The 27515-nt window shown below is 40.3% G+C and overlaps 1 protein-coding gene and 2 long non-coding RNA genes across 7 annotated transcripts; 1 reads left to right on the forward strand and 2 right to left on the reverse strand.

The window, feature by feature from the left end:
* Positions 1-186: 186 nt before the first annotated feature.
* KNG1 (kininogen 1) lies at positions 187-23971 on the forward strand. Of its 3 annotated transcripts, XM_086398261.1 has the most exons (11): positions 187-474; positions 2599-2709; positions 3715-3799; positions 7329-7501; positions 8639-8746; positions 11877-11961; positions 14041-14213; positions 20029-20136; positions 20253-20339; positions 21714-21791; positions 23725-23971. In XM_086398261.1, exons 1-11 carry the CDS (start codon positions 283-285, stop codon positions 23833-23835), a joined length of 1311 nt encoding a protein of 436 aa, XP_086254387.1. In that variant the 5' UTR covers positions 187-282; the 3' UTR covers positions 23836-23971. The 3 variants fall into 3 exon arrangements, with proteins under 3 accessions (XP_086254387.1, XP_086254376.1, XP_086254398.1); XM_086398250.1 differs by lacking the exon at positions 23725-23971 and having other exon boundaries at positions 21714-23641; XM_086398272.1 differs by lacking the exons at positions 14041-14213; positions 20029-20136; positions 20253-20339; positions 21714-21791; positions 23725-23971 and adding an exon at positions 12908-13508.
* On the reverse strand, positions 2269-8644 carry LOC147379702 (uncharacterized). Of its 2 annotated transcripts, XR_015163119.1 has the most exons (3): positions 7577-7703; positions 3870-4068; positions 2269-2896 (listed from the first exon to the last, which is right to left on the reverse strand). It is a non-coding gene; the product is annotated as an uncharacterized LOC147379702 (long non-coding RNA). The 2 variants fall into 2 exon arrangements; XR_015163113.1 differs by lacking the exon at positions 2269-2896 and having other exon boundaries at positions 3864-4068; positions 7577-8644.
* Positions 15928-23859, reverse strand: LOC147379703 (uncharacterized). 2 transcript variants are annotated; one of them, XR_015163110.1, is made up of 3 exons: positions 23723-23859; positions 18225-18315; positions 15928-16272 (listed from the first exon to the last, which is right to left on the reverse strand). It is a non-coding gene; the product is annotated as an uncharacterized LOC147379703 (long non-coding RNA). The 2 variants fall into 2 exon arrangements; XR_015163107.1 differs by having other exon boundaries at positions 15936-16338.
* Positions 23972-27515: the final 3544 nt, after the last annotated feature.

The raw sequence follows: 27515 nt of genomic DNA on the forward strand, positions 1-27515 counted from the left end.
TCTGTGCTCCTATATGCTCCCCAAATGCAAACAAGCAGGTCAATCACCCCAGTGTTGTAATGTTTCAGCTGAAATCTGCTTGGATGACCCACCAGGGTCCTTTGTCCTTTGGGAATAGGACAAATAGTGCATGACATCAGGAATCAGCCAGGGCCCAAAAGCACTGGGGCAGAGAGAGCAGAGCCCAGAGGAGACAGAGGCTGAAGCTAGTTACCATCAGTGTCTTGGCTCCCAACTGGCTCCCAATTCCTGGTGAAACTCCTAAAGGGAGACTGTTAAATCATGAAATTAATCACCATCCTTTTCCTTTGTTCCAGGCTGCTACCAAGTTTAACCCAAGAGTCCTCTCAAGAAATCGACTGCAATGACCAGGATGTATTTAAAGCTGTGGATGCTGCTCTGACAAAATACAACAGTGAAAACAAGAGTGGCAACCAGTTTGTATTGTACCGCATAACCGAGGTCACCAGAATGGTGAGTGAGCTGTGTTTAACCTTGGGGTCACTTGGGATTTGTGCTGTCACTTGGAGCCCAGGTCCCACTCACCCCCAACCCCACCCCACCCCCCCACATGCATCCCAATCACCAGAGAACTGACAATCAAAGGGAAGCTTTGTGGTTGTTTAATTGCTAAGTCATGTCCGACTCTTTTGCGATCCCATGGACTGTAGCCTGCGAGTCTCCTCTGTCCATGAAATTTCCCAGGAAAGAATCCTGGAGTAGGTTGCCATTTCCTTCTCTAGGGGAATCTTCCTGACCCAGGGGTCAAACCCACATCTCCTGGATTCTTTACCATTGAGCCAGCAGGAAAGCCCATTCTTAGAGGAGTACATCTAAGAAATATACAATCTCACTTGTGTGGAATCTAAAAATTCCATCTCACAGACACCAAAAGTAGAATGGTGATTGCCAGAACTGGGCAGTGGAAGAAATGGGGAAACACTAGTCAAAGGGCACAAATGTCCAGTTATAAGATGACTAGGTACTGAGGATCAAATGCACAGGGCAGTGATTAGGTATTAAAGCTTTACTGGAAATTTGTTCAAAGATTAAGTGTTCTCACCACAAAAATGAAGGTAACTATGTGAAATGATGGGTGTGTTAATTAGCTTGTTTGTGGTAATCATTGCACAATGTACATACAACTTTTACTTGTCAACTAAACCTCAGTTATGCTTGGGGAAAAGGAAGGTTTGTCTAACAGGAGTCAGCTGTGTTGAACAAAATATCTATCATGAAATCAATGTGGCTCAATGGCTCAATGCATCAAGGTAACAGCCATGTTCTAGCTGGTTTTTAGTATTTTTTTTTTTAATCACTGATTGACACACACAGGATGGAGACAAAGCCTGACAGTGTGTGTGACTTTAAGAAATACAAATCTTTCAATAGTTTATTTAAATGAATTTCACTATAAAACACTGTGTTTCTGTGACAGTTAAGCAATCGATTAGTTTGCTGGAGAAAAAAAAAACAAACGGCTATTTGATATGATGAGGAGAAAGGAAAAAGTCCAGTGGATAGAGGTTTTTTTTGGTGGTTGTTTTCTGAAAATCCGGTCTTTCTGTTTCACAAACTTGTGCATGCATGTGAGTCCTAGGGTTCTCTAGCAACAGGTTATTGGTGTTGTCTTTATTGGTTGACATCCATGGCAAATGTGGTTTATTCTAGTTTATTCTACAATGTCCATAGAATCACTGTTCATCTTCACTTTGCCATGTGGACACTGCCTACACCATGATCACCTAGGTTTTATTAAAATCTGAAACCTGGAAGCAACCTCAGAGTCTATTTTGTCTAATGACATCATCTCCCAGAGATGTGGAGAGAGCACTTTCCAGTATGTCAGGATACCTGAAATCCTGGGCTGGCTCTGCCTTTCCAAGGTGGGGAGGCTGCCTAAGCCATATGCCATCCACCTGGGGCCTCCCTACTCTCACCTCCCAACTGAAAAGCTGGGCAACATCCTCTCTGAGGTCCCAGACTTTGCATCTGGAAGCTCGTCTAACTCAGCACCTTTAAACTTTAAAAGGTTTATTTATTATTTCATGACATGCTAGACTAAATAGAAAGCAAAACAATGCAAACAAAAATACTAAAATTATTCATAATTAATCTCACCATCCAGATAACTGTTACTTTTTTGGGAAAGTTTAAAAAGGTGTATGGTTTGTTTTCTAATTGTAAAAATGATAGATGTTTGTTTTAAAAAATAGATAATTCCGGAATGTTTGTTTAAAGAGAAAAGCGAAAGAGAACTCCCACCACTGAAAGACACATATTTTAATAGTTTCATTGCATAGTTTTCCAGACTTTTAAAAATCATATATTTATGTATAAATTGGTTTCTACAAAAATAGGCTAATACTATGGATCTACGTTGTAACTTAAAAATATGTATATTTGTAAATAGTATATTATGAATTTCTTCCAAGCAAATATTTATAAACTTTCAATATTTTTTCAATATTTTAATAAATGTTTTTGCCTTAGTTGAATCAAATAGAGGTCAAATATTCATAACTGTACCAGATCTCAAATGATGTGTTATTGGGTCAGTTAGATGAGACCTATCTATCCATGGTTGCTGTTTTTCAGGATAATCCTGACACATTTTATTCCTTGAAGTACCAAATCAAGGAGGGCGACTGTCCTTTTCAAAGTAACAAAACTTGGCAGGACTGTGACTACAAGGACTCTGCACAAGCTGTGAGTGTGTTGACCGCTCCTGAGGCTCCATTTTTCTCTGCTAAGTGTGCCAGACTTGTCCACCGGTGCTGGAGATGATTAATATTGCCCGCTGCTTTTATAGGATGCACATACGCCCTCAGCTGTGTGGAACAGCCAAATGCTTGATGTCTGTATTCTCAGATAGGTGGAAGGGGCGTAGAGAGGCCTGCAGTTAAACACGGAGAAAGCCCTCCCACAGGAAGGGGACTCTAATGACCAACAGGGATATGTGGGCCAGGCCCCAGAGAGGCAACAGATCAATACTTGGCTGAGATCTGGGGCTGGTGAGTGGAGAGTGTGGCTGTTTCAACTGAACAATCCTGAGTATGAATCCTGCTCTACCTTCAACCAGCTGATCACTTGGAACCAGTGTGCTCCCTTGCAAGGGGAGATCAAATTGACTCCATGAGCTTGTTGAAGGAAAAAATGAAACACATTATGTAAACGATTTTGTTTTAATAACAAAGGGTCTTAACCTAATGCCTACCCTGCCCTGGCACAGCACAGCTGGTGGTTTGGCCATAATAATTGAGGGAGATTGTGAAGCTGCCTGCCAGGAACCAAGCCAATCTCCTCATAATCCAGGGAGCCATTTCTTCTATGTCAAAACCCTGGCTTCCTGGGTGCAGTTTGAACACTGGAATTGAGAGGTTAATCAAGAGGAGAGTTTAGCAGGCAGATTCACAGCCATGCTGTGCATCTTGATGGAAAGGAAATATCTCCAGGGCTCAGAACAAAGATTCATACTTTAAAATCTCATCATTTAGAGTGCCTCTCCTCTATCTCATGAATATTGGTGACTTTTAAAAAATAATGATTTGGCTGAAAAATACTTATTCTTGTGTCTCAAAACTCAGCTTAGGAAAAAAAAAAATCTTGACAAGATTTTAAAAAGGAAAACCATATTTAGCAATAGTACTAAGTGGATTTCATCTGAAAGATTAGGATAAATCTTTTTTTTTCAATCTTTTTTTTTCCCCCTAGGCCACAGGAGAGTGCACAGCGACCGTGGCCAAGAGAGGGAATATGAAGTTCTCCGTGGCAACCCAGACCTGCCTGATCACTCCAGGTAGCTGATGTGTTTGCTGGAGCTGCCCTAGGGGAATGAACCTTTTCGTATGGTGCCAAAAAACTTTTACCTGAGGGCGGCAGTGGCGATACCATTTGCAGCCTTGTGGGGGCGCTGGAGGGGAGGCGCGTCAGACTCCTGAGGTGGGCCCAGGCTCATGCCAATCATCCCCTTGGTGTTATCCGGATTCTCTTCCTCAGGAGCTGCGTTGTATTAGGTGTGTACGAAAGAATGAGAAGACAGAACAGGCCTCAACTGTGGGTAGCGTCCTAGCATGAGAAAAGTACAGGTTTTGAGTCAGATCCGGCCTGGAATCTTTCAAAGCTCTCACTTTCTTCGTTTTTCCTTACCTGTGAAAGGAGATAACAATAATTCCCACTCTGTACCATTCTTTAGGATGAAACTAGATGATATATCTGAAGATGTAATCATAATAATGTATGAATGAAGTCAAGATAAAAGTAGTAACAATTAACATTTATCGAGCGCTTATTACCAGCCACAGTTCTAATCACTTCATATGCAGTAACATATTTAATCCTCACAACTCTATGAGTCAAATAGTAATATCCCAGTTCACAAATGAAGAAACTAAGGCCCACAGCAGGCAAGTATCTTGCCCAAGATCCCACAGCTAGTAATTAGCAGAGTGGTTGGAATAGACCCTTCATAAATGAAAGTTCTTTAGATTCTAAGTATGGAGCAGCTTATCAACAGATAACCACTGTTAGCTCCTTTCCTCTTGTGGCAGACGTGCCAGGTACAGAAGGATGGACACAGCTAGGTGATGTTAATCACAAAAGCCATCCTGGAACTGGCCTTTGCTTACAAGCGAGCTCCAGAACAGCATCTTCAGCCACTCTGGTGAACCTCACTGTCGTGGTGACTCTTCTATTTCAGCCTTAATCATGCATAGCATACCCACAAAAACTACATCCCTTGAGTTCCCATTCTTGCAAGAAGTTGCATTCAAAGAAAGAGAGTCCAAAACAGAAATCACAAGTCATTAAAATTTTCTGATGAGAATAGCTGTTTATTATTCAGCTTAAGAACTCTATATTGTAAGCAGATTTTAACATTATCCAGAGCACAGCACATATGTACCATGAGAAAAAATACTCAGCCACACCTTCAGAAATTATTGCTAGGTCCACAATCCTTTATCTGAAACATTTTTGGCCAGATATGTTTTGGAATTTCAAAATTTTAAATCTTTATTTTAATTTAAAAGTCTCTCTAGAAATTGGGACAGGGTGGAAAAATCATTCTGTTACCCAAAAAAACTGAGTTTGCATCTTTCTCTGCTCTTCTCACCCTCAGAAGGTTGCTCCATCTCTTCTCCTACCCTAGTTGGGAGCTGCCCTTGAGGTCAAGCAAACCAGCCTCTGGGCTTTCTCCATCTCCCCCTTTCAGCTCCTGTGTTCACCTTTTTTTGTTTTCACATCAGTAATTTCTCTCATCTTTCCCGTGTAATCCCCTCTGGTTTTTTAACTTTGCCCATTACCCTGATTCAATCTAACTTCTACAAGGAAAGGAGGGGTAAAGCTATGAATATTTCCCAGTAAGTATTTTTCCTGACACGTTTATGGAAAGAAAGCTGACCCACAGTTGCAAAGGGGGTTGTGTTGAGCTGCTGACTGAGGGATCTTACACCCTTGGATAGTGAGAGCCCCAGGGTCAAGGGACCCAGGACTCCTTCATTACTTCCCCTTTTGGCCACATGTGCTGTCACTGATCGGGGGTGAAGGCTGTTATTACCTTACCAGTGTTATGAACACTGGTAATCTAATACAAACTCTCTCCTTTTAAACATTTTACATTGTTTTATTAAAACTCGTTCAGTGGCTTCCCGTTCTTACAGGAAAAGTGTCCTAAGTCGCTCAGTTGTGTCCAGTTCTTTGCGGCCGCTTGTACTGTAGCCCGCCAGGCTCCCCCATCCCTGAGATTCTCCAGGCAAGAACACTGGAGTGGGTTGCCATTGCCTTCTCCCTAAGGGCTTGCATCGGAGAAGACAATGGCAACCCACTCCAGTACTCTTGCCTGGAAAATCCCATGGGCCAAGATGCCTGGTAGGCTGCAGTCCATGGGGTCGTGAAGAGTTGGACACGACTGAGCGACTTCTTTCATTTTTCACTTTCATGCACTAGAGAAGGAAATGGCAACCCACTCCAGTATTCTTGCCTGGAGAATCCCAGGGAAGGGGGAGCCTGGTGGGCTGCCGTCTGTGGAGTCACACAGAGTCGGACACGACTGAAGCGACTTAACAGCAGCAGCAGCAAGGGCTTGCATTCCATTCTTAATTCACTTCAGAAGGTCTAGGAAAGGCCTCCAGCTGAGCGGAGAAAGTTGTGAGTATGTGCATCTTCCAGGAGAGGGCGCCATAGCTTACACCAGGGTCGTCAAAGGAGAGGGTGACCCAGGAAGATAGGAATCCAGGCCTACAGAGCATAGATCAGGCTGCACAACAGAAGTCTCTGTACTGACTGCTGAGTTCTGTGCTCAATCGTGTCCAACTCTTTGTGGAACCCAGGTCTCCAGCATTGCAGGCAGATTCTTTACCGTCTGAGCCACGAGCCACTAGGGAAGCCCAAGAACACTGGAGTGGAAAGCCTATGCCATCTCCTGGGGAATCTTCCCGACCCAGGAATTGAAGCCAGGTCTCCTGCACTGCTGGAGGATTCTTTACCAGCTGAGCTACCAGGGAAGCTCCTGCTTCCCTGCTTCCCTACCAACTGCTCAGACCTCAAATCACCCTTCCCTGTCTCCTGCTATAAACTGATAAGCTGTGTGTACACCTTGTCCCACACCTCTGTCCCTGCCTCATCCTGCTTCATCCAGACCCATTTGTCCCTTCTCCTCAGGCCTCACACCTCGGGTTGTGAGGTTCACCTTGACTGCTCTTCACCCTTGTTAGCTCAGCGTCTTTTCCTCCAAAAAGCCTTTCCTGTGCTTACTCTGGGCTCCTGCTTTTCCAAGTTCTTGCTGAATTATATTGAAATCATCCATCTCCAGTTCTGTCTCTCCCCCTTGACTTTGTCCAACTCCTTCATGGCAGTGAACATTACTAATGAATTTATGTATCCACACAGCCAGGCTCAGCACAGGACATGTTACAGCAGGTGTGAAATACATGTTTGTTCAGTAGAAAGGATATAGAATGTATTACACCCTGAGTCCAGCTTCAAGGGGCTTTCATTAACACTGCAAAGTAAATTAAAATACATCTGTAATGTTTTGATTTTTATGAGGATAGATTCATGTATCACTCCTGTAATTTTAAGTGACTTTAAAATAAATTTTAAATAACCATGCACAACAGAATGCATACAAGATGTTCCTAAGCGAATGGTAGGCCTTCCTTCTGACTCAAAAGCAGTCTTGTGTTTTCTTTTTCTAGTGCTTACTAGGATTTACTGGAAAGTTTGTTATCAAGGCTTTTTATTGATGAATTATCTGACTTATTCAGGGCAATGTACGTGAATGTAGATTTCGTTCCTTAACGCTGCCGTTTTGCCTACTCTTTGTCAAGCCGAGGGCCCCGTGGTGACAGCCCAGTATGAGTGCCTTGGCTGTGTGCATCCCATATCTACCAAGAGCCCCGACTTGGAGCCTGTTCTGAGATATGCCATCCAATATTTTAACAACAACACCAGTCATTCCCACCTCTTTGATCTGAAAGAAGTAAAAAGAGCCCAAAAACAGGTCTGTTCTTTAATTTTTCTTTTGCCATAGTATTGCTAAAATGTGTTAGACCTTTAAGGTTTAGAATTTCTTTACCTAAAATAAATCTTTGGCCAGAGGACAACATGATTCCACAGGTGGTGCTGAGGAACTCTTCCGTGTTCTCATATGACCAGCTTGGGGGAACAAAGGCTTTCTCCATAGGCACAGTGATTTGGATGCTGCAGTGTGTAAAGAGGGGAAAGGAGGCTAATCAGACTTCCTTCCTGGGAGATTTGTTTTTAATGAATGGGTGGTCAGCTCTGCTTGTGCTGTGAAACGGAAAAGTCATTGGTGAAAAAAAAGTCATTCTGGCCTTAGGATTTTAAGAAGACTCTATCATCACCTAGCTATCATGAGGCAAACATGACCCCCAATATTAAAATGTACCTAAAAAGGTTGGCACAGTTGCTGGGTACCCTCTAAATTATAGTCTCGGTTTCATCAGAGAGAAGAGCAAATACTTGTATTAATAAATCTGGTTTTCCCATTGAAGCCCTTACTGACAGTTGACTGGGCCCTTTGAATTTCAGCCTCTAATTATGGAGGACTCACTTTGGTCAGTAGCATTCCTTGCTTTTAAATTGACCTTTAGTTGACCTTCTGGAGCTTGCCTTCATGCAAGATGCAAGCTCTACTCATTCTGTTCATATCCAGCTATCAGGGTGGGACCCACCTCAGATAAAGCAGGAGAAATCTTACCGCATGGCCATCTGGGAGCCTAAGGACCTACTGGTTAAAGCCATTCCAGCTCCCAAGTTTTCTTTATCCATCTAGAAAAGCATTATTAATATTTTATAAAATTTAACAGATTATTTTTTCCTGCTGCCCACAGAGGAAATATTGCTAGGTCTTACTTAAGAAAATATAGTAACTCTATCTATAAATTGCTTTTCATTTTCAGACGTGTAGCTGTATGTGTGTATGTGTGTGTTGTGTTGAAGGGTGTGAGCATCATAAAGTGCTCAGTATTAATTTGGTAATGATTTTTGCCTAGTAATAACAATAGTTTGTATTTTTTGAGCACTTACCAAATGCCAGATATTATTCTAAGCTCCTTCTAACACTGTGAATAATGTTTAAACTGACCTTTAAATATTCAACCCAAAATTGTTTCAGGTGGTGTCTGGATGGAACTATGAAATTAATTACTCAATTGCACAAACTAATTGTTCCAAGGAGGAATTTTCATTCTTAACTCCAGACTGCAAGTCCCTTTCAAGTGGTGTAAGTAGGCAAAAAATCTAATTATAAAGTTCTTAGCCTTTTGTGTCCAGTATTTACAGGTGTGGAAACTCAGCTGTACAGGAAGACTCAGTCACTAAAATTTTAGATGACATTCAACAGTTCTGTTTCCTGTCCCATTGAGAATCTGAAACTCACGTCACCTGTCAAGCTGCTTACCCAGGGGTCAGAGTCTACACACCTGGCAATAAGCATCTACAGATATATCCAGGGATAGCCTGAGACAAAACGATGCCACAGTCAAGTTTGTCTTTTCATGTCTTCATGCTTTCCTATCTCTATTTCCTTCTGTGTGCTCAACAGCCTTGCAAGGCTTCTGAACTCTTCCCAGGACAATACTTCCAACTGTCTCTGCTTGTTTTCTTACCCTCCCTCCCCTACTTTTCTCTTTAATAAATACATCCTGAGTCTCTCTCCTTTAATGATCCTTTCTAGGATGATATTTTATTACTGAACCAAAATTATGTTAAAAGAGAGCATCTCAAGGTGGCAGGAGTTAATGCATGTTAAGATGAGCAGGCATAAGGTCCTTTCCAGGGGTATATGCACTTTAGCAGAAGGCTGTGCTTTAAGCAAGGGTGGCTGCGAGTCTGTTTGCCTAGTCATTCTAGGTGATGAGAACTATTAGAAATAGATAATAGGGATGGTTTCACAACTCTGTAAAATGTCCCTGAATTATACACTTAAAAATGGTTAAGGAGCTTCCCGGTGGCTCAGTGGTAAAGCCATCTGCCTGCTAATGTAGGAGACATGGGTTCAATTCCTGACCAGGGGATACCCCACATGCTGCAGAGCAGCTAGGCTGGTGCACCCCAAATACTGAGCCTGTGCTCTAGAGCCCGGGAGTTGCAACTACTGAAGCCCAAGCACCCTAAAGCCTGTACTCTACAACGAGAGAAGACACTGCAGTGAGAAGCCCAGACGGCAGCCAGAGAGTAGCCCTGCTTGGTGCAACTTGAGAAGAGCCCATACAGCAGCACAGGCCCAAGTACAACCACAAGTAAATAAATAATTTTTTAAATGATCAAGATGGCAAATTGTATATATATTTTACCAGAATTTTTAAAAATAGTTAAAAAAAAAAAAGAGAGAGAAGAGAGAAACCCTCTAAAATCATAGGTTCTAATCACTGTGTAACTTTGTCAGTTTGAATTGAATCTGGCCTTTTAAGCATCTATAACATCTTCTGTTTTTTATGCTTAGCTTCAAATTGAGGTTATATAGGCCTAAATGTTATCTAGCTTTAATCTTGCTGCATCTGTTCATAAAAGCCCTAGTTAAGTTTTTGCTTTGCAACACAGAAATGCAAAGGCTGGTTGAGGTAACAAAGCCAGTCAGATTTTGGTATAATTTTCCTAAGCCTTCACTTCTTCATCTATAAATCGTGAAGAATAATAGTATCTATCTCACAGAGTTATTACACTAATTAAAGAACATAAAATGCAAATGAATTATTTTGCCCACAATTGGTAAGATATAAGGCCTTGCTATTCAAAGTGTGGTGCATAGACCAGCAGCATCAGCAACACCAAGGAGCTTCTTAGAAAAGTAGAATCTTAAGTCCACCTACATCTACTGAATGAGAATCTCCATATTATCAGAAACAAGATTCTCAGGCAATTCATCTGCACATTAAAATTTGAAAAGCAAAGATTTAAGGAGTTTCCTAAGTAGTTCTCAGTCATGTTACACCTTAGAATCACTAGCCTAGCTTTAAAAACACCTATTCCCAAACCATTCCCCCAGACCTTCTGATTTCATTGGTCTGGGGTCAGATGATCAAAAGTTTCTCGGGTAGACCAAAGATGCTGGTGATACTGAGAACTTTTGAGTTACCTCCAGTATACTTGTCCCCAACCAAAATGCAGGTATTGTAAATGTGGTATTTCCTGTATCTCTAAAAACATGACATGTATTATATTCATGTGTGTTCTTTTGTTGGAAATATACATTTATAGGCATCTTCAAGATAATAAGAAAACAAAGGAAAAAAACAATGTTACATCATATATCCAAACACTCAAAGTTATCTGAGTGTATTTCCGTCTTATCTTTTTTGGTGGGGAATATGGCCAATGTTGACTGCTTTTATGTGTGTGTTTTATTAGTTATAATTACTTTATATGCTACATTTTTTTCTATGTCTTTAAAACTCTTGATAAACTTCTTTTTAAATAACTTTTAATATCCTAGTGAAGATACCATAGATTGCTTTTTAAATTACTTTCCTATTTTTGGTCCTAGGTTCAAAAGCAACAAAATATGTTGTTTCTGTTTTTATTATAATTAATACCTCACCAAATATCTTTTAGAATAAAGCTATTTCTGTGTTTTGGGTGGTGATGCAGTTGATAAAGAATCTGCCTACCAATGCAGGAGACACAAGAGACACAGATTCCATCCCTGGGTCAGGAATATCCCCTGGAGTAGGAAATGGCAACCCACTCCAGTATTCTTGCCTGGAGAATCCCATGGACAGAGGAGTCTGGCAGGCTACCGTCCATGGGATCACAAAGAGTCAGACATGACTGAGTGACTTAACCCTTGCTTCATATGGCTTTGCTTATCCTTGATGTTTATTTTACTCCATTAAAATTTTTTGAATTTTTTGGTTGTGCTACCCAGCCTGTAGGATCTTAGTTCCCCAACCAGGAATCAAACCCATGCCTCCTGGAGTGGAAGCATGGGGACTTAACAACTAGACCACCACAGAAAGTCCCTTGCCATTATGTTTAATCTTTCATTATGTTTTTTATTATATGCTATTATTCTTGAAGATGAAGTACCTTGACTTTGGTTTTAACTTAATCTAAAAGCCTCTGTCTTGCTAAAAGAAAATGTTACCCACTCACTTGTATAGCTACTATTTCTACATTAGCTATTCTTGTCATCTTATTTCATGTCTCTGTGTGTTTGTGTGTGTATTTGTTGGTGGTGGTGCTACTTTTTCATTGTTTCTTTTTTTTGTCTTTTGCATATAGACTATGTTTTGCTTTGTTTTTCTCTATACAATAATTTGCAGAGTCAACATCCTAATTTTAATTTTACTAGTCATTTAAAGATTCTTAAAAACATTTTTAATTTATGCTCTTATATGCTTTTTAAAAAACAGGATACTGGTGAATGTACAGATAAAGCACATGTAGATGTCAAGCTAAGAATTTCTTCCTTCTCGCAGAAATGTGACCTTTATCCAGGTAAGGGATAATGCGTGTTGGTGTTCATGCTGGTCCCAGACACCTGGCTAGGTCTTTCCATACCCATTGTGCTTTGGTTCCCATGATAAAGTCTACATGACCCACAGACCTTACTAGGAACACTGGGTCCCATCCCTGCCCTGCTGTGCTACAGCAAGTACACCTGAGACTGCTCAGCAAGTGGCCAAAGAGAATACAGTGACGGAAGGAAAAACTTACGTGTTTTGGGCAAAGCTGCCCTTTGATTACGTCAGCTGGTCTTTCTTGTATACCAGCTGTCTCTGCATTAGATATTGTGAACTGGGGAAGCTGTATCTCATTTTTAACTACTCAGAATAAGATCCTTTCAATTATAGTTTTTTTTCCTTTGCATGTTATAATATGGGGAAAGGGTGATAGTGCATATTTAAGGTCAAGTTAGTATTTCTTATACCAGTCAGCTCAGTCGTGTCGGATGCTCTGCGACCCCATGAACTGCAGCATGCCAGGCTTCCCTGTCCATCACCAACTCCCAGAGCTTACTCAAGAGTAACCTTGTGGACTTATTCATGTCCATAGTGTCAGTGATGCCATCCAATCATCTCCTCCTCCGTCATCCCCTTCTCCTCCCACCCTCAATCTTTCCCAGCATCAGGGTTTTTTCCAATGAGTCAACTCTTAGCATGAGGTGGTCAAAGTATTGGCATTTCAGCCTCAGCATCAGTCCTTCCAATGAACACCCAGGACTGATCTCCTTTAGGATGGACTGGTTGGATCTCCTTGCAGTTCAAGGGACTCTCAAGAGTCTTCTCCAACACCACACTTTAAAAGCATCAATTCTTTGGCACTCAGCCTTCTTCACAGTCCAACTCTCACATCCATACATGACCACTGGAAAAACCATAGCATTGACTAGATGAACCTTTGTTGGCAAAATAATGTCTCTGCTTTTTAATATGTTGTCTAGGTTGGCTGTAACTTTTCTTCCAAGGAGCAAGCGTCTTTTAATTTCATGGCTGCTGTCACCATCTGCAGTGATTTTGGAGCCCCCCAAAATAAAGTCAGTCACTGTTTCCACTTTTTCCCCATCTGTTTGCTATGAAATGATGGGACTGGATGCCATGATCTTAGTTTTCTAAATGTTGAGTTTTAAGCCAACTTTTTCACTCTCCTCTTTCACTTTCATCAAGAGGTTCTTTAGTTCTTCTTTGCTTTCTGCCATAAGGGTGGTGTCATCTGCATATCTGAGGTTATTGATATTTTTCCCGGCAATCTTGATTCCAGTTTGTGCTTCATCCAGCCCAGCATTTCTATGATGTACTCTGCATATAAGTTAAATAAGCAGGGTGACAACATACAGCTTTGATGTACTCCTTTCCTGATTTGGAACCAGTCTGTTGTTCCATGTCAACTTCTAACTGTTCGCGGCTTGACCTGCACACAGATTTCTCAGGAGGCAGGTCAAGTGGTCTGGTATTCCCAGCTCTTGAGGAATCTTCCACAGTTGGTTGTGATCCACAGTCAAAGGCTTTGGCACAGTCAATAAAGCAGAAATGGATGTTTTTCTGGAACTCTCTTGCTTTTTTGATGATCCAACAGATGTTGGCAATTTGATCTCTGGTTCCTCTGTCTTTTCTAAATAAATTTAGCTTGAACATCTGGACTCATCTTGAATATTCTTATACCAAGGGTTGGCTTTTCTCATACTTGGAAAATAGTTGTGTACATTGCACAATATGAAGCATTACTGAAGTTTCCTGCTCACCAGAATCATAGGATTTAAATTTTTCCCGCAAGAAAATCATTCCTTTACGTTAAGCATTGCTTTTTACAGTTTCCATTAAAAATGCAAAAACTTTAGAAAAGAGCAGCATATTGATTGAGTCACCTTCTGATTGAAAGTTTCCCTAAACACACTTGGCTTTTAGAAGAGGAAAAGAGAAGAGAGAGTCAGTTGGAGGTCTGACAGACAACCTCCACTGCTGGGCCTTGGGCTGCCACATGGTCCTCTGTCGGAGGATGCTGGATCACATGTGGAAAAGGTACTAGGCTAGATTGCTACTTCAGGGCACACACTGACATGAAATCTGCCTCTTTCAGTGAAGGATTTTGTACAACCACCCACCAGGCTTTGTGCCGGCTGCCCCAAACCTATACCTGTTGACAGCCCAGACCTGGAGGAGCCTCTGAGCCATTCCATCGCAAAGCTTAATGCAGAGCATGATGGAGCCTTCTATTTCAAGATTGACACTGTGAAAAAAGCAACAGTACAGGTCTGTAAATTATAGTGATAGTCTATTGCAGATTGTTTACTAATTTTGCCACTGATCTTGGCTCTGGATTGGGAAACAGTATACCTCACAAATGGGATTTGGTAGACTTGAATTTCAAGTCCCAACTTCACAGCATGCTTGATGTGTGGTCTTGGACAAGTCATTTAAAGCACTGTCTCCGTTTTCTAGCCATAAAGGACTATAGTAAGTGTTAGTTGCTCAGTCATGCCTGACTCTTTGCGACCCCATGGACTGCAGCCCTCCAGGCTCCTCTGTCCATGAGATTTTCCAGGCAAGGATATTGGAGTGGGTTGCCATTTCCTTCTCCAGGGGATCTTCCCAACCCAGGGATTGAACCCGGGTCTCCTGCACTGCAGGCAGATTCTTTACTGACTGAGCTACAAGGGAAGCCCATAAAGGACTATAGGAAGGGTCAAAAAAATAACATATGTCAATCACTTCTCAAAATCTAAAGTGCCATATAAGTACTAGGAACTTGTATAATTAAGAAAATTGAGAGCTAGGAAAAACAAGACTTACCCTCTGCCTTTCTAGATCCATCTCTCATTATAACATCACTCAGTGCCTTGGGCTCAGCCACATCAGCCAGCCATTGCCCAGACTTTCTTTGCATGCTCATCTCCATCTCATTTTTTCCCTGCCTGGGGTGCCTTCCCCTCTACAAGTGTCCCTTCTAGGAATTCATCTCTCCTTCCATGCCTGTCAGTAGAGGTGAAGGAGTATCCTTGTTTGGAGGTCAGAGGGCCTAGCTCTGCAACAGCATCTGCCACTCACATCCTGGGTGACCCTGGGCAGTTATTCAGACTCATGAAACCTTTGTGGCTGGATCAAAAAAGCCCAAATCCCTTCAAACTCCAACAACATATGACCAATGTATTTATGGACAGATTGCTATTATGGAACCTCAAAACTGGCTTCCCTAAATACAAGCTAAAGAAAAGTCATCAAAAAGGAGCCAAACTGGGAATTTCCTGGCAGTCTAGTGGTTAGGACTTTACACTGTCACTACTGAGAGCATGGTTCAAACCCTGGTCAGGGAACTAAGATCCCAGAAGCCATGCAACATGACCAAAGGGAAAAAACTCTTATTGCAAACAAACATGATTTTTATAGGCTTCCGTGATCTGCCTGCAATGCTAGAGACCTAGGTTCAATCCCTGGGTTGGGAAAATCCCCTGGAGAAGGGAATGGCAACCCACTCTAGTATTCTTGCCTGGAGAATTCCATGGACAAAGGAACCTGGTGGGCTACAGTCCATGGGGTGGCAAAAAGTCAGACAGGACTAAGTGATTAACATACAAAAAACATGATCTTTATAGTCTACAAAGAAAATCTCACTTTAAAAGTTCATAATTCTGGCTCAGTAATTGAATTTCTAGAACTATAAAATAGAAAAGTCTTTAAATACAATAATATTCATTGCAGCTTTAACTATAAAACCAAAAAATAAAATGGTAAACTCTCAAAATGATCAATAATATAGAAATGATCAAATTGTGTCTAGCATATCCTTACAATGGAGTATTAAGCAGCAATTTTAAACCATCTTTGTGAGGAGTTCTTGATGTAGAAAATGCTTGTATTATACTATGCAAAAAGAGGCCATAAAATTGAATAAACATTCTGTTCTTGATCATGTTATTAAAAAGTACAGGGAAAAGTACTGAAAATAAATGTCTCAGATTATTCATAGCTTTTAGGTGGTGTCACAGTGGGCTGTTTATTGTAATCTTCCTTATTTCCTGTATTAGTTTTATATGCTGGGGGGGAGGAAGACCTGAACAAACCATATTAAAATAAATCAAAACTGACACTATGATTTCTCTCCTACTCAGACACTTATTTCTGGATGTCATATCCTCTCCCTGATTTCACTAGTACATAACCCATGTTAGGCTTACTTGAAAGGAGTACTAATTCATGCTGCTCTTGTCTTTGTCAGCTTTTCTTCTCGCTCTGTTTTTCTGTAAAATTCCCTTATTCTTACTGATGCAGGAACAGTCCAGTACTCCACCACATAATCCACGTCAAAGAGTTGCTGTCAGGAGAGAATCATTCATTCTCAAGTGTGTGTATCTAGTCCTCTTGGTAGTCCCAGTTCTTTCTGTAAATTAGTCAACATACTAGAATGGATGTGTTTATGCTAAGGGTACAAGGAAAACCACAATAGAACAAGCTACATCCCTTTACTTGCTAAATTAATCTGGAATATTGTGAGAATTTCAAATTTACTTTTAAGAGGTGACTCTTTACTTATTTTTGCATTTAAAGGGGGCAATTTGGTCACTCAAGGCAGCCCTAGTGGAAGCAGCTGATTTATTGGAAATCAGCTTACCATAATGAATTTGCAATAGCCAGTCTCTTAGTGACCCATTTGCCAAATAGCTAATTTGTTTTACAATTTTAGTCTTGCCTTGGCTTTGCGTGTTTAGTCCTATTTGGGTACATGTCCATTCCAGGTTAGTTTCATATTTCAGATACCAAACATTTCTTAAATCCTTTGTTTTCTCATGTGAATGGTTGTGATTTCTGTCATATACCGTTCATTTTGCCCTATCCTCATGGCTGCTGTCAATGTTCTTCCCTGCCTCTGCTCAGATAAAAACACTTCAAGGATCTATGGGTGCACATTCAGGAATTTTCCTTTGACAAAAAGTCCTAGAAAGGTCAAGGAATATGTAGATGTCTAAGATTTATGGTGCAAATTGACAGATCATCAAATGATTTGCAATTATGTCAATTTACATTCACACCATGTGGATGTAAGACACTGGCTGATGGTCTTGACTCGACCTATTCGAATACTACCAGCAGTGACTGAGATTCCATGTTTCCCCCACCTGACCAGGTGTCATCTCTGTTTTTTATCCTTGACAAGATGCAAGGTTAAACATGATGTTGTATAGTTTTTTAAATGTGCATATCCTTGGTTATTAATGAAGCCCAACTTGTTCAGGAGTAATGATCTTTTTAACTTCTCCAAAAGAGCTGGTTATGTCCTTGGTTCATTTCTTTAGTGTTGGGCTTTCTGTGTATAAGAATACTGACCCTACATCATATTTTTCCCAGTTTACCTTTTTACCTTATTCACTGTGACATTTGAGAATCAGTTTTCATTTTTGTGTAGTCAAATTTTGACATTTTCCTCCTTCCTTTAGGTTCTTTCCTCTGCTTTTCACCTATGAAAAGCCTCATCATCCTAAGAACTGATTAATGTTTTTTATACCTTTCTAGCTTATTTAGTTTAAATGTCTTAGGCATTTGGAACTTACGTTACTAAGTAGTATTCTATACTTTAAAAACAAAACTTGGACAAGATAGACTTAAGCAGGGAAGACTTCTGATAAGAACAGCAATATAGATGCGATTTTGAGGTTCTTGAACACAAGATATTACTGCTGCTGCTAAGTCGCTTCAGTCATGTCCGACTCTGTGCGACCCCATAGACAGCAGCCCACCAGGCTCCTCCGTCCCTGGGATCCTCTAGGCAAGAACACTGGAGTGGGTTGCCATGACTAGAGCTACTTTATTCCTCCCCTCTGGACCCTGAATAGAATTAAGCCAACAGCTGTGATTTTTGTCATATATTGTCAACTTTCCTAGGCAACATCATATTAATCAACTGTGGCTCAGAGGTAAAGAGTCCACCTGCAGTGCAGGAGACTGGGGTTCAATCCCTGGGTCAGGAAGATCCTCTGGAGAAGGAAATGGTAACCCACCCTAATATTCTTGCCTGGGAAATCCCATGGACAGAGGAGCCTGGTGGGCTACAGTCCATGGGGTTTCAATAGAACTGGACACAACTGAGTGACTAAATAACAACAACAATGTCAGAAAACTGGATTAAAGTATACTCTCAAATTAAGCAACAAAATTCATGATCACCAATGTATACACTCGAAAACACTTTTTGGACTTCCCTGCCCAGCTTATATAGGTCTGGAGTTTTACAAGTTATCAAATTTGTCTTATAAATTTTACTGTGCTTACCTAGAAAATGATGCCAGAAAAGGTAGAGGAGTAGTTTAGCTCTTCCTGTTCTCTGCTCTCCTCATCCTCCTCCCATTTCAATTCCTCCATGCTTTTCAAAAAACACAAAGAAAAAGGGAAGACTTATGTTATGGAATTATACTATCACTCCGTAACTTTATTTTTTCAATAATGGTCAGCCTTCCAGGAAACAGGTATGTATAATATATTCTTTTTGATAACTATATAATATTACGCACACACACATTTAAATCCTAGAATGAAATGCTGAATAACTTAGCCTGAAAATTGAGCCACGTTAACTACCTTTTAAATTTATATATATAATTTTAAAACATTTTAAAAAGTATATTTTTCAAGTCTGTAAAGGCTGTAAGCTTTTTTAAAAAAAACTGTGCTTGAGATTCTGTTGAAGTCAGTGTATTGGAAAAAAACCACACAATGACTTTTACTTTTTAAGTAAATAAAGTACATGTATTCTAGACCAAAAAGAAAAAAAATTGGGCCACAAATATTAACAGAAGACAGTATTATATAATGATTAAAACTTGCTAGAGCTTAAAATAGTTTCTTAATATTTAAAAAAAATCCCTCAGAGAAGCAAGCTAGAAATCCAAAGAACTTTCCTAATCACATAATTTAATCTACATAATTTCTATAGCAGTTCAGTTCAGTTCAGTTCAGTCGCTCAGTCATGTCCGACTCTTTGCGACCCCATGAATCGCAGCACGCCAGGCCTCCCTGTCCATCACCAACTCCTGGAGTTCACTCAGACTCACATCCATCAAGTTGGTGATGCCATCCAGCCATCTCATCCTCTGTCATCCCCTTCTCCTCCTGCCCCCAATCCCTCCCAGCATCAGGGTCTTTTCCAATGAGTCAACTCTTCGCATGAGGTGGCCAAAGTACTGGAGTTTCAGCTTTAGCATCATTCCTTCCAAAGAACACCCAGGGCTGATCTCCTTTAGAATGGACTGGTTGGATCTCCTTGCAGTCCAAGGGACTCTCAAGAGTCTTCTCCAACACCACAGTTCAAAAGCATCAATTCTTCGGCGCTCAGCCTTCTTCACAGTTCAACTCTCACATCCATACATGACCACAGGAAAAACCATAGCCTTGACTAGACGGACCTTTGTTGGCAAAGTAATGTCTCTGCTTTTTATATGCTATCTAGGTTGGTCATAACTTTCCTTCCAAGGAGTAAGCGTCTTTTAATATCATGGCTGCAGTCACCATCTGCAGTGATTTTGGAGCCCCCAAAAATAAAGTCTGACACTGTTTCCACTGTTTCCCCATCTATTTTCCATGAAGTGATGGGACCAGATGCCATGATCTTAGTTTTCTGAATGTTGAGCTTTAAGCCAACTTTTTCACTCTCCTCTTTCACTTTCATCAAGAGGCTTTTCTCTGATTCAAGCTTTGGTAGAACAAAAAGGTGTGTTTAAAGGAAATATTTAAGTTTTCTTCCTACTTGTCCTAGATTCTACATATTATGACTTGAGCCTTTGAGTTGCTGGTGAATCTTGCAGTTGCTGAACAATAAAACTCAGGAACATAGAAAAAGAAAAATGATAGCATGGTTCTCTTTTCCCATTTAAAAAAGGAAATAAGCCCGATTGCCAAATATTTTAATGTGCATACAAAGTTTTGTTGTCAAATATTTATACTTTTTGAGGGTAACTCTCATTTGTTCAGTACATAATTAAAATGTCAAGATTCTCCCCTAAAAGCCCTTGTGATAAAAATGTATGATTTATTACACAACATTAATTAGGCTCCTATTTTGTGCTAATTCATTTTCCAGGTGGTAGCTGGATTGAAGTATTCTATTGTGTTCATAGCAAGGGAAACCACATGTTCTAAGGGAAGTAATGAAGAGCTGACCAAGAGTTGTGAGATCAATATACATGGTGTGAGTATAATGCAGCTGTCTTATTGATTCCCTGGAAATCTGTATGATGTTTTATGCTTATTTATGTATCCCATGAATAACACTGTTTTCTCTTTGGCTTCGATTTTCATGGATAGCAAATTCTACACTGTGATGCTAATGTCTATGTGGTGCCTTGGGAGGAAAAAGTTTACCCTACTGTCAACTGTCAATCACTTGGACAGGTATGATTCTAATCGCAGTTGCTTTGGGTTAACTATGCTCATTCTGAAAATATTTGAAGGTTGAAAATGAACCACTATTTACATGAATTGGAGGACTATCTGTTTTAAATGGGGAGAACACTCACATTTCTATGCTGATCTCTCTTCTTATGGCTAGAAAGGGAGAGCAGCTGTCCCCTTAATCACTTCTCTGACACGGCCAGTGTCCCGTGAATTCACAGGTTCTCTTAGGGAAGCACATCCAAGGAGCTTAGGAAAAATGCAGGTCGCACACCCCACTCTGCATTTCCTGAATCAAAAGCTATATTTTAACACAGTCCCCAGGAAAGTCATACCCATATGCAAGTTTGAGAAACGTTAGGTTGCATCATTTTTTTACTTCTTAAAAGAACCCTGGGAGGTAAGTAGTACTTCCCCTACTTTCAAGATTGAGATACTAAAAATTACAAAGATGCTAAAGTCCTAAAGTAGATAATAACTTTATCAAGTGCTTCCTCCATCTTAGACACTGTACTGAGGACTTGACATTGACACATATTTTTCTCCTGACAACTCTACGAGGCAGGTGATTTTATTATTCCTATTTTACACACAAGGGAAGTGAAGCTAGTGGTGCTCAGATACAAATCTAGGTCAAATCAGAGCCTACTCTGTTCACCATCATACTGATAACTAGTAGGCTCTGGCTTGTTTGACCTCAAAGACCACGCTCTTTGAATCACCAAACACTGCCTCCAACCACCACTTTCTCACAGGTAGTAAGTGTGTAGGTAGAAATAACCCACAAATCCATAGCTTCAATGCAAGTTGCCTCTGCTCCCTTTATTCTGCATTTAGGTTTTTGCCATATGTAGGTATGTATATAGTCTAATACAAACATTATACAAAGGCTGTGTTTCAAGCTTGTGAACATATATATCCTGTGTTTCAATTCAGAAGAGTGATTGTAGATATATGCTGCTTATATATTCCATTCTTAAAACCAGTTAAGGTCTTTTTGGATAAAAAGCAGTAATATGCTCATAGAAATAGTATCAATTAATAAATAATGTGCCATGGCTTATGGAATCATAGGCTTAGAGAGTACCCTAGAGATTATGTAGTTAACCATCCAGTTTTTCCTGATTAAAAACTCTCTATTTTAGAGTATTATTAGGAACAAGAATCAATATCTCTAAGTTATTAAATCAATCAAAAGAGGAAAAATTATTCATTTTCATCCTTTATGGGATATTAATGTATATAGCACTTAAAATCTGGCGAAGACATTCCCCATTGTAAACTGAGATAGCATTGTCAGGCCCCCATCCCTTCTTTCTTTTTTGATAGTGTGGTTTTCACAGTTATGCATTCATCTTAATATTTCCTGTTTAGACCTCACTCATGAAAAGGCCTCCGGGTTTTTCACCTTTCCGATCAGTTCAAGTGATGAAAACTGAAGGAAGCACAACTGTAAGTCTACCCCACTCTGCCATGTCACCTGTACAAGATGAAGAGCGGGATTCAGGAAAAGAACAAGGACCCACTCATGGGCATGGCTGGGACCATGGAAAGCAAATAAAATTACATGGCCTTGGCCTTGGCCATAAACGTAAGCATGACCAAGGTCATGGGCACCATGGAAGTCATGGTCTTGGCCATGGACATCAAAAGCAACATGATCTTGGCCATGGACATCAAAAGCAACATGATCTTGGCCATGGACATAAGCATGGTCATGGCCACGGAAAACATAAAAACAAAGGAAAAAACAATGGAAAGCATTATGATTGGAGGACACCCTATTTGGCAAGTTCTTATGAAGATAGCACTACATCCTCTGCACAGACGCAAGAGAAGACAGAAGAGACAACACTCTCTTCCCTAGCCCAGCCAGGTGTAGCCATTACCTTTCCTGACTTTCAGGACTCAGATCTCATTGCAACTGTGATGCCTAATACACTACCACCTCACACAGAGAGTGATGATGACTGGATCCCTGACATCCAGACAGAGCCAAATAGCCTTGCATTTAAATTGATTTCAGATTTTCCAGAAACAACCTCCCCCAAATGTCCTAGTCGCCCCTGGAAGCCAGTTAATGGAGTGAATCCAACTGTGGAAATGAAAGAGTCTCATGATTTTGATCTTGTTGATGCTCTTCTTTAATTTAGGCAGCCAGGGGTATTTCTTTAACATCTCATCAACCCCTGTCCCCATTGTCCAAAGATCCTCATATAATACAACAAAAACCATGAACATTCAGAACAGCCTAGAGAGAAATAAATGGTAAGACTCCCCATGGGAACACCGTCAATCTCTATGGATGACATAAAACTGTGTGCAGAATTCTAACTCCTTTCTGAGGTTTCCTCCCAGGTTTTCTTAACTAGCACAGAAAATGGACAAACTAATATACTTGTGGCCTACTTCAGTTGCTTTTCTGATAATGAATGTGTACCCTCAAATGTACAACGTCAATTTTCATACAAAGATTCCTGACATTTTGAATAAACTGTAACATCTGGTCCTTATGTGGCAATAAGGGAAGTTAAGAGACTGAATGTCGAACTTCTTAATGGAGGGAAAAAAATAATAAAAACCTCCAGAGGTCAAAGAGGAACAAGAGAGAAAGACAGATTGGCCAAAGGGAGGACAGAGAAAATAAATGAATTGACTTTCTGTTTCCAAAATGGGCTAGTAATCTCAAACAGTTACTCCCATGTGACAAAGCTATTCTGATAATTCTCTTTCTGGGTGAGAGTGTTTCTTGTTAAGTCAGTAATTTCTGTTTACTCATTAACTGCGCTTTGCAATAGGGCTTTCAAATAGGAGTTTTCTGTTTGTTTGTATGTTGCCAGCATTAGACTGAGTAATCCTTACTGTTCAATAGCTCTGAGTTTAATAATAAGGATGGAAAGCAGAAGTAATACAAAGGCTGGCCTGCTTGAGGAAATCTTTTTTTAATAATTGATAAGGGAATATCATGAGATGTGATGCAAATTTTGTTCAGAAATTTTATGAGAAATTCTTTCTAGCCTTTATAGTTGCATTTTCTTTTGCTATAACATTGAAGTATATGGACTTTTGCAGGAAAGAATAATATGATTATCTTTAATTTACTGGTAATGTGAGGGAGGCATGTCTTTCACAGCCCCTGCTGTGCTTTTGCCTAGGGAAATAGGGCTTTATACACCCACACTCACCTGTGGATGCCCATCACTGTTTCTTCAACTTATTGGATGCATTTGAGCCACTGAGTTTTTATTTCATTCAAAATAGTATCTGTACTTGCAAATAAAGAACCAATGATCTCAGGAAAAGGTCTCATCTTGTCAATTAGTGGCTTCCCCTTCCTTTCTTTGAACGATAACCTCAGATTAACAGAGTTTTACTATACTTACAGACTCACGTAAAGTCCTGCGAGTACAAGGGCCGACCTCAAGAGGCAGGGGCAGAGCCAGCACCTCAGGGTGAGGTCAATTTACCGGCAGAATCTCCACAGTTGGCACGATAGACCCAATAACCTCTGTCAGCAGCCCTGCGTGGAAGGACGAGAAGATGGGGTAGAATTTAAATAGAGAAGAATGCTGTTTTATCCCTCTGTGACTGACTGAAATAAAGTTCTGTCTTTATGTTCCCCTCCTGGTCAATTCACGCTGGTCTCCTTTCAGTCACAACCAACCTGCAGCCAAGTTGAGATGATCAGAGAGCCAGCACTAGGGCTCTGTCCCAGGGGCTCGCAGTGCAGCCCTGGAGCATTCTTGTTCACTGAGGCAGGATCCCTTAGCTGGGGCTTCCCTATCACAGAGACCTTGTCATGGGTGCTCAATCAAGGGGTACTGGGTCATGTTTCCACTATGGATCTAAGGACTCTCTCTTTCCCTTTCCTTCTTCCTTCTCCTCCTGATTCCCAGCCCAATGCTGAGAGAATTTGTCTTATTATATTATTTTTTTATGATCTAAACTATTACCAAAAAAGAAAAAAAAATCTTTTAATATATCTACTAGCTTCTCATTATCAGAAAATACTGAGTCTCAAAAAAGTTGAAAGAAAATGTAAAATTATCTTTCTGATCTGGGTAAAAGAAAAGAAATAGAAAACCATTAGAATAAAAGATAAGAGATTTAGGATTTTCTGTAACAAACACTTATTGAAGCCTCCTTCTGTGCTGTAACTTAATCCTTACCACCACTCTGAGGTCTCTGTGATCACCTTTCCTTTACAACGAGGAAGCTGTAGCTCATAGAGCCCTGCCCAGAGTCACAAAGTTAATATGCGACAGAGCTGGTATTCAAACTCAGACCTTTAAACTTTAGCACGCTGTGTTATCACGGGGCTTTACAGTATTATCAATACTGTCATTACGAAAAACACATCAAGATAATTTCTGACTCTGGGATGATTATGATTTCACTCCAAAGCTCTTATGAAATATTTCATCGTATTTGGTGCTATTCTGAGTCTTGCTCATGGTAAACTAGAACAGAGTCAAGCACAGGCATTAGCTATTTACCATAGTCAACTGAGAAAAAGAAATATTTTTATTATATTTTAAATGTTGAGTTTTTATTTAAAACATTCCCCTCCATTGTACTGTCCAGACTGAAGAGGCAGTCAACAAAAAGAAACTTGTACAATCACTTTTTTTTTTTTTTTTTTTTGAGGATTCTCTACTTCGTTATTTGTTGCTTCACCCTTCCTTGTTGCTTTTAATAGTCTCTCTTTATCTTTAGTTTTTGCCATTTTAATTTCCATGTGTCTTGATGTGGTCCTCTTTGTGTTGATAATCATTTTCTTTCTCCATCAGACAGAATAGGTTGATATTTATTATTGATGTTTTCAAAGAGTCTAGAATTTATTATTTCTGTTGCATTTTTGGCTATTTCCTTGAATTTATTTTTATAATGATTGACTCAATCTTTCCCTTTAAAGAGAATTTTTTTGTTGTTTCATAATATTTAGTAAAATGAACTCATTCTTTTTGGTATTCTTTCTTTTTTTTTTTTTTTTTTTCGTGCAGCATATATTTTATTAAAGTGAAAGGATAGAGAAAGCTTTTGACATAGACATCAGAAAGAGGTAGAAAGAGTACCCCCCCTTTTTTTTTTTTCTTTTTTTTAAGTGGAATCACACAGTATTTGTTCTTTTGTGACTGGGCTTATTCCATTCAGCTATTTTCAAGGTCTATCTATGTTGTAATCTGTGTTAGAATTTGCTTCCTTTTTATTTTATTTTTTTTTTATGTTAATAAACTTCTGTTTAATTTTGTCCTGCTATTCTGTCATTTCTTACAGAGATCCTCAGCTAAGAACTCAGAAGGGTAAAGGGAAATAAGCCTCTATGTCACCCTAAGTCAGCTTCAATAATTGCCATAGTGAGCAGTCTTTTTTTTTGGGGGGGGGGGATGAAATGTCCTATAGCTATCAATTAGGTCTAACTGGTCTATTGTATCGTTTAAAGTTTGTGTTTCCTTGTTAATTTTCTGTTTAGTTGATCTATCCATAGGTGTGAGTAGGGTATTAAAGTCTCCCACTATTTTTGTGTTATTGTTAATTTCTCCTTTCATACTTGTTAGCATTTGTCTTACATACTGCGGTGCTCCCATGTTGGGTGCATATATATTTATAATTGTTATATCTTCTTCTTGGATTGATCCTTTGATCATTATGTAGTGACCTTCTTTGTCTAACAATCACTTTAAAGAATTACAGAATAAGATAAAGATGCCATCGACAAGATGACGGAAGTGGACGTGTCTTCTTTTTTGTCAGTCTTAGTTTAAATACTTGGCAGCTCATCACACGTTTAAGGCGTCCTGAGTGCTCAGAGCATGTGTGTGGTGATTGGTGCTTCTACTCATCTTTAGTCGAATTGGATTCACATATTCAGCCTATATGCTTCTCTGATAACTCAGTTGGTAAAGAATCCGCCTGTAATGCAGGAGACCCCAGTTCGATTCCTGGGTCAGGAAGAGCTGCTGGAGAAGGGCTAGGCTACCCACTCCAGTATTCTTTGGCTTCCCTTGTGGCTCAGCCAGTAAAACATCCGTCTGCAATGAGGGAGACCTGGGTTCGATCCCTAGGTTGGGAAGATCCCCTGGAGTAGGGAAAGGCTACCTATTCTAGTATTCTGGCCTGGAAAATTCCATGGAGAAGTCCATGGGGTCGCAAAGAGTTGGACGCAACTGAGTGACTTTCACTTCATTTCACTTCACTTCACGTCACATTCAGCCTATGGGAGCCTCACGTTCAGCCTATGGGAGCCTCAAAGCAAAAAGAAGAGAAATAAATTTCAAAAGACATGGACGCTTTCCCTTGAAGAGCTTACAATCCCTTTGGGAAACCAAGACAAAGCATAGGGAACAGATATTTAATCCAAGCAACATCTTTGTGGAGCAGTGAACTTGACTAATGTGATGGGAAGATGTTGAAGAGGTGGAAGGACCAAAGTGGAGAGAGAAAATAAAGCCCAAGTGAAATGGTTCTTAAAAAAAAATTTTATCGAAATATAGTTGACCTAACATGTTGCATTACTTTCAACTGTACAGCAAATGATTGACATATGTGTATATGCATGCTGCTGCTACTGCTAAGTCACTTCAGTCGTGTCCGACTCTGTGCGACCCCATAGACAGCCCACCAGGCCCCACCGTCCCTGGGATTCTCCAGGCAAGAACACTGGAGTGGGTTGCCGTTTCCTCCTCCAATGCATGAAAGTGAAAAGTGAAAGTGAAGTCACTCAGTCGTGCCTGACTCTTAGTGACCCCATGGACTGCAGCCTACCAGGCTCCTCTGTCCATGGGATTTTCCAGGCAAGAATACTGGAGTGGGGTGCCACTGCCTTCTCCCAAGTCACTTCAGTCATGTCTGACTCTTTTCGATCATATGATTATAGTCCGCCAGTCTCCTCTGTCCATGGAATTCTCCAGGCAAGAATACTGGAGTGAGTTACCATGCCCTCCTCCAGGGGATCTTTCCGACCCAGGGATTGAACCTGTATTTCTTACATCTGCATTGGCAGGCAGGTTCTTTATCACTAGCACCAGCTGGGAAGCCCAGATGTGTGTATACCTATGTGTATATACATAGATAGATAGGTAGATATATTCTTTTTAAGGTTCTTTTCCACTATAGGTTATTAAGAGATATTGAGTATAGTTCCCTGTGCTACCAAGTGGGAGTTTAGATTTGTCA

The sequence above is a fragment of the Bos grunniens genome, chromosome 1, assembly GCF_055505025.1.
Source record: "Bos grunniens cultivar Pamir isolate PY7600 chromosome 1, Bosgru_T2T1.0, whole genome shotgun sequence".
NCBI lineage: Eukaryota > Metazoa > Chordata > Mammalia > Artiodactyla > Bovidae > Bos > Bos grunniens.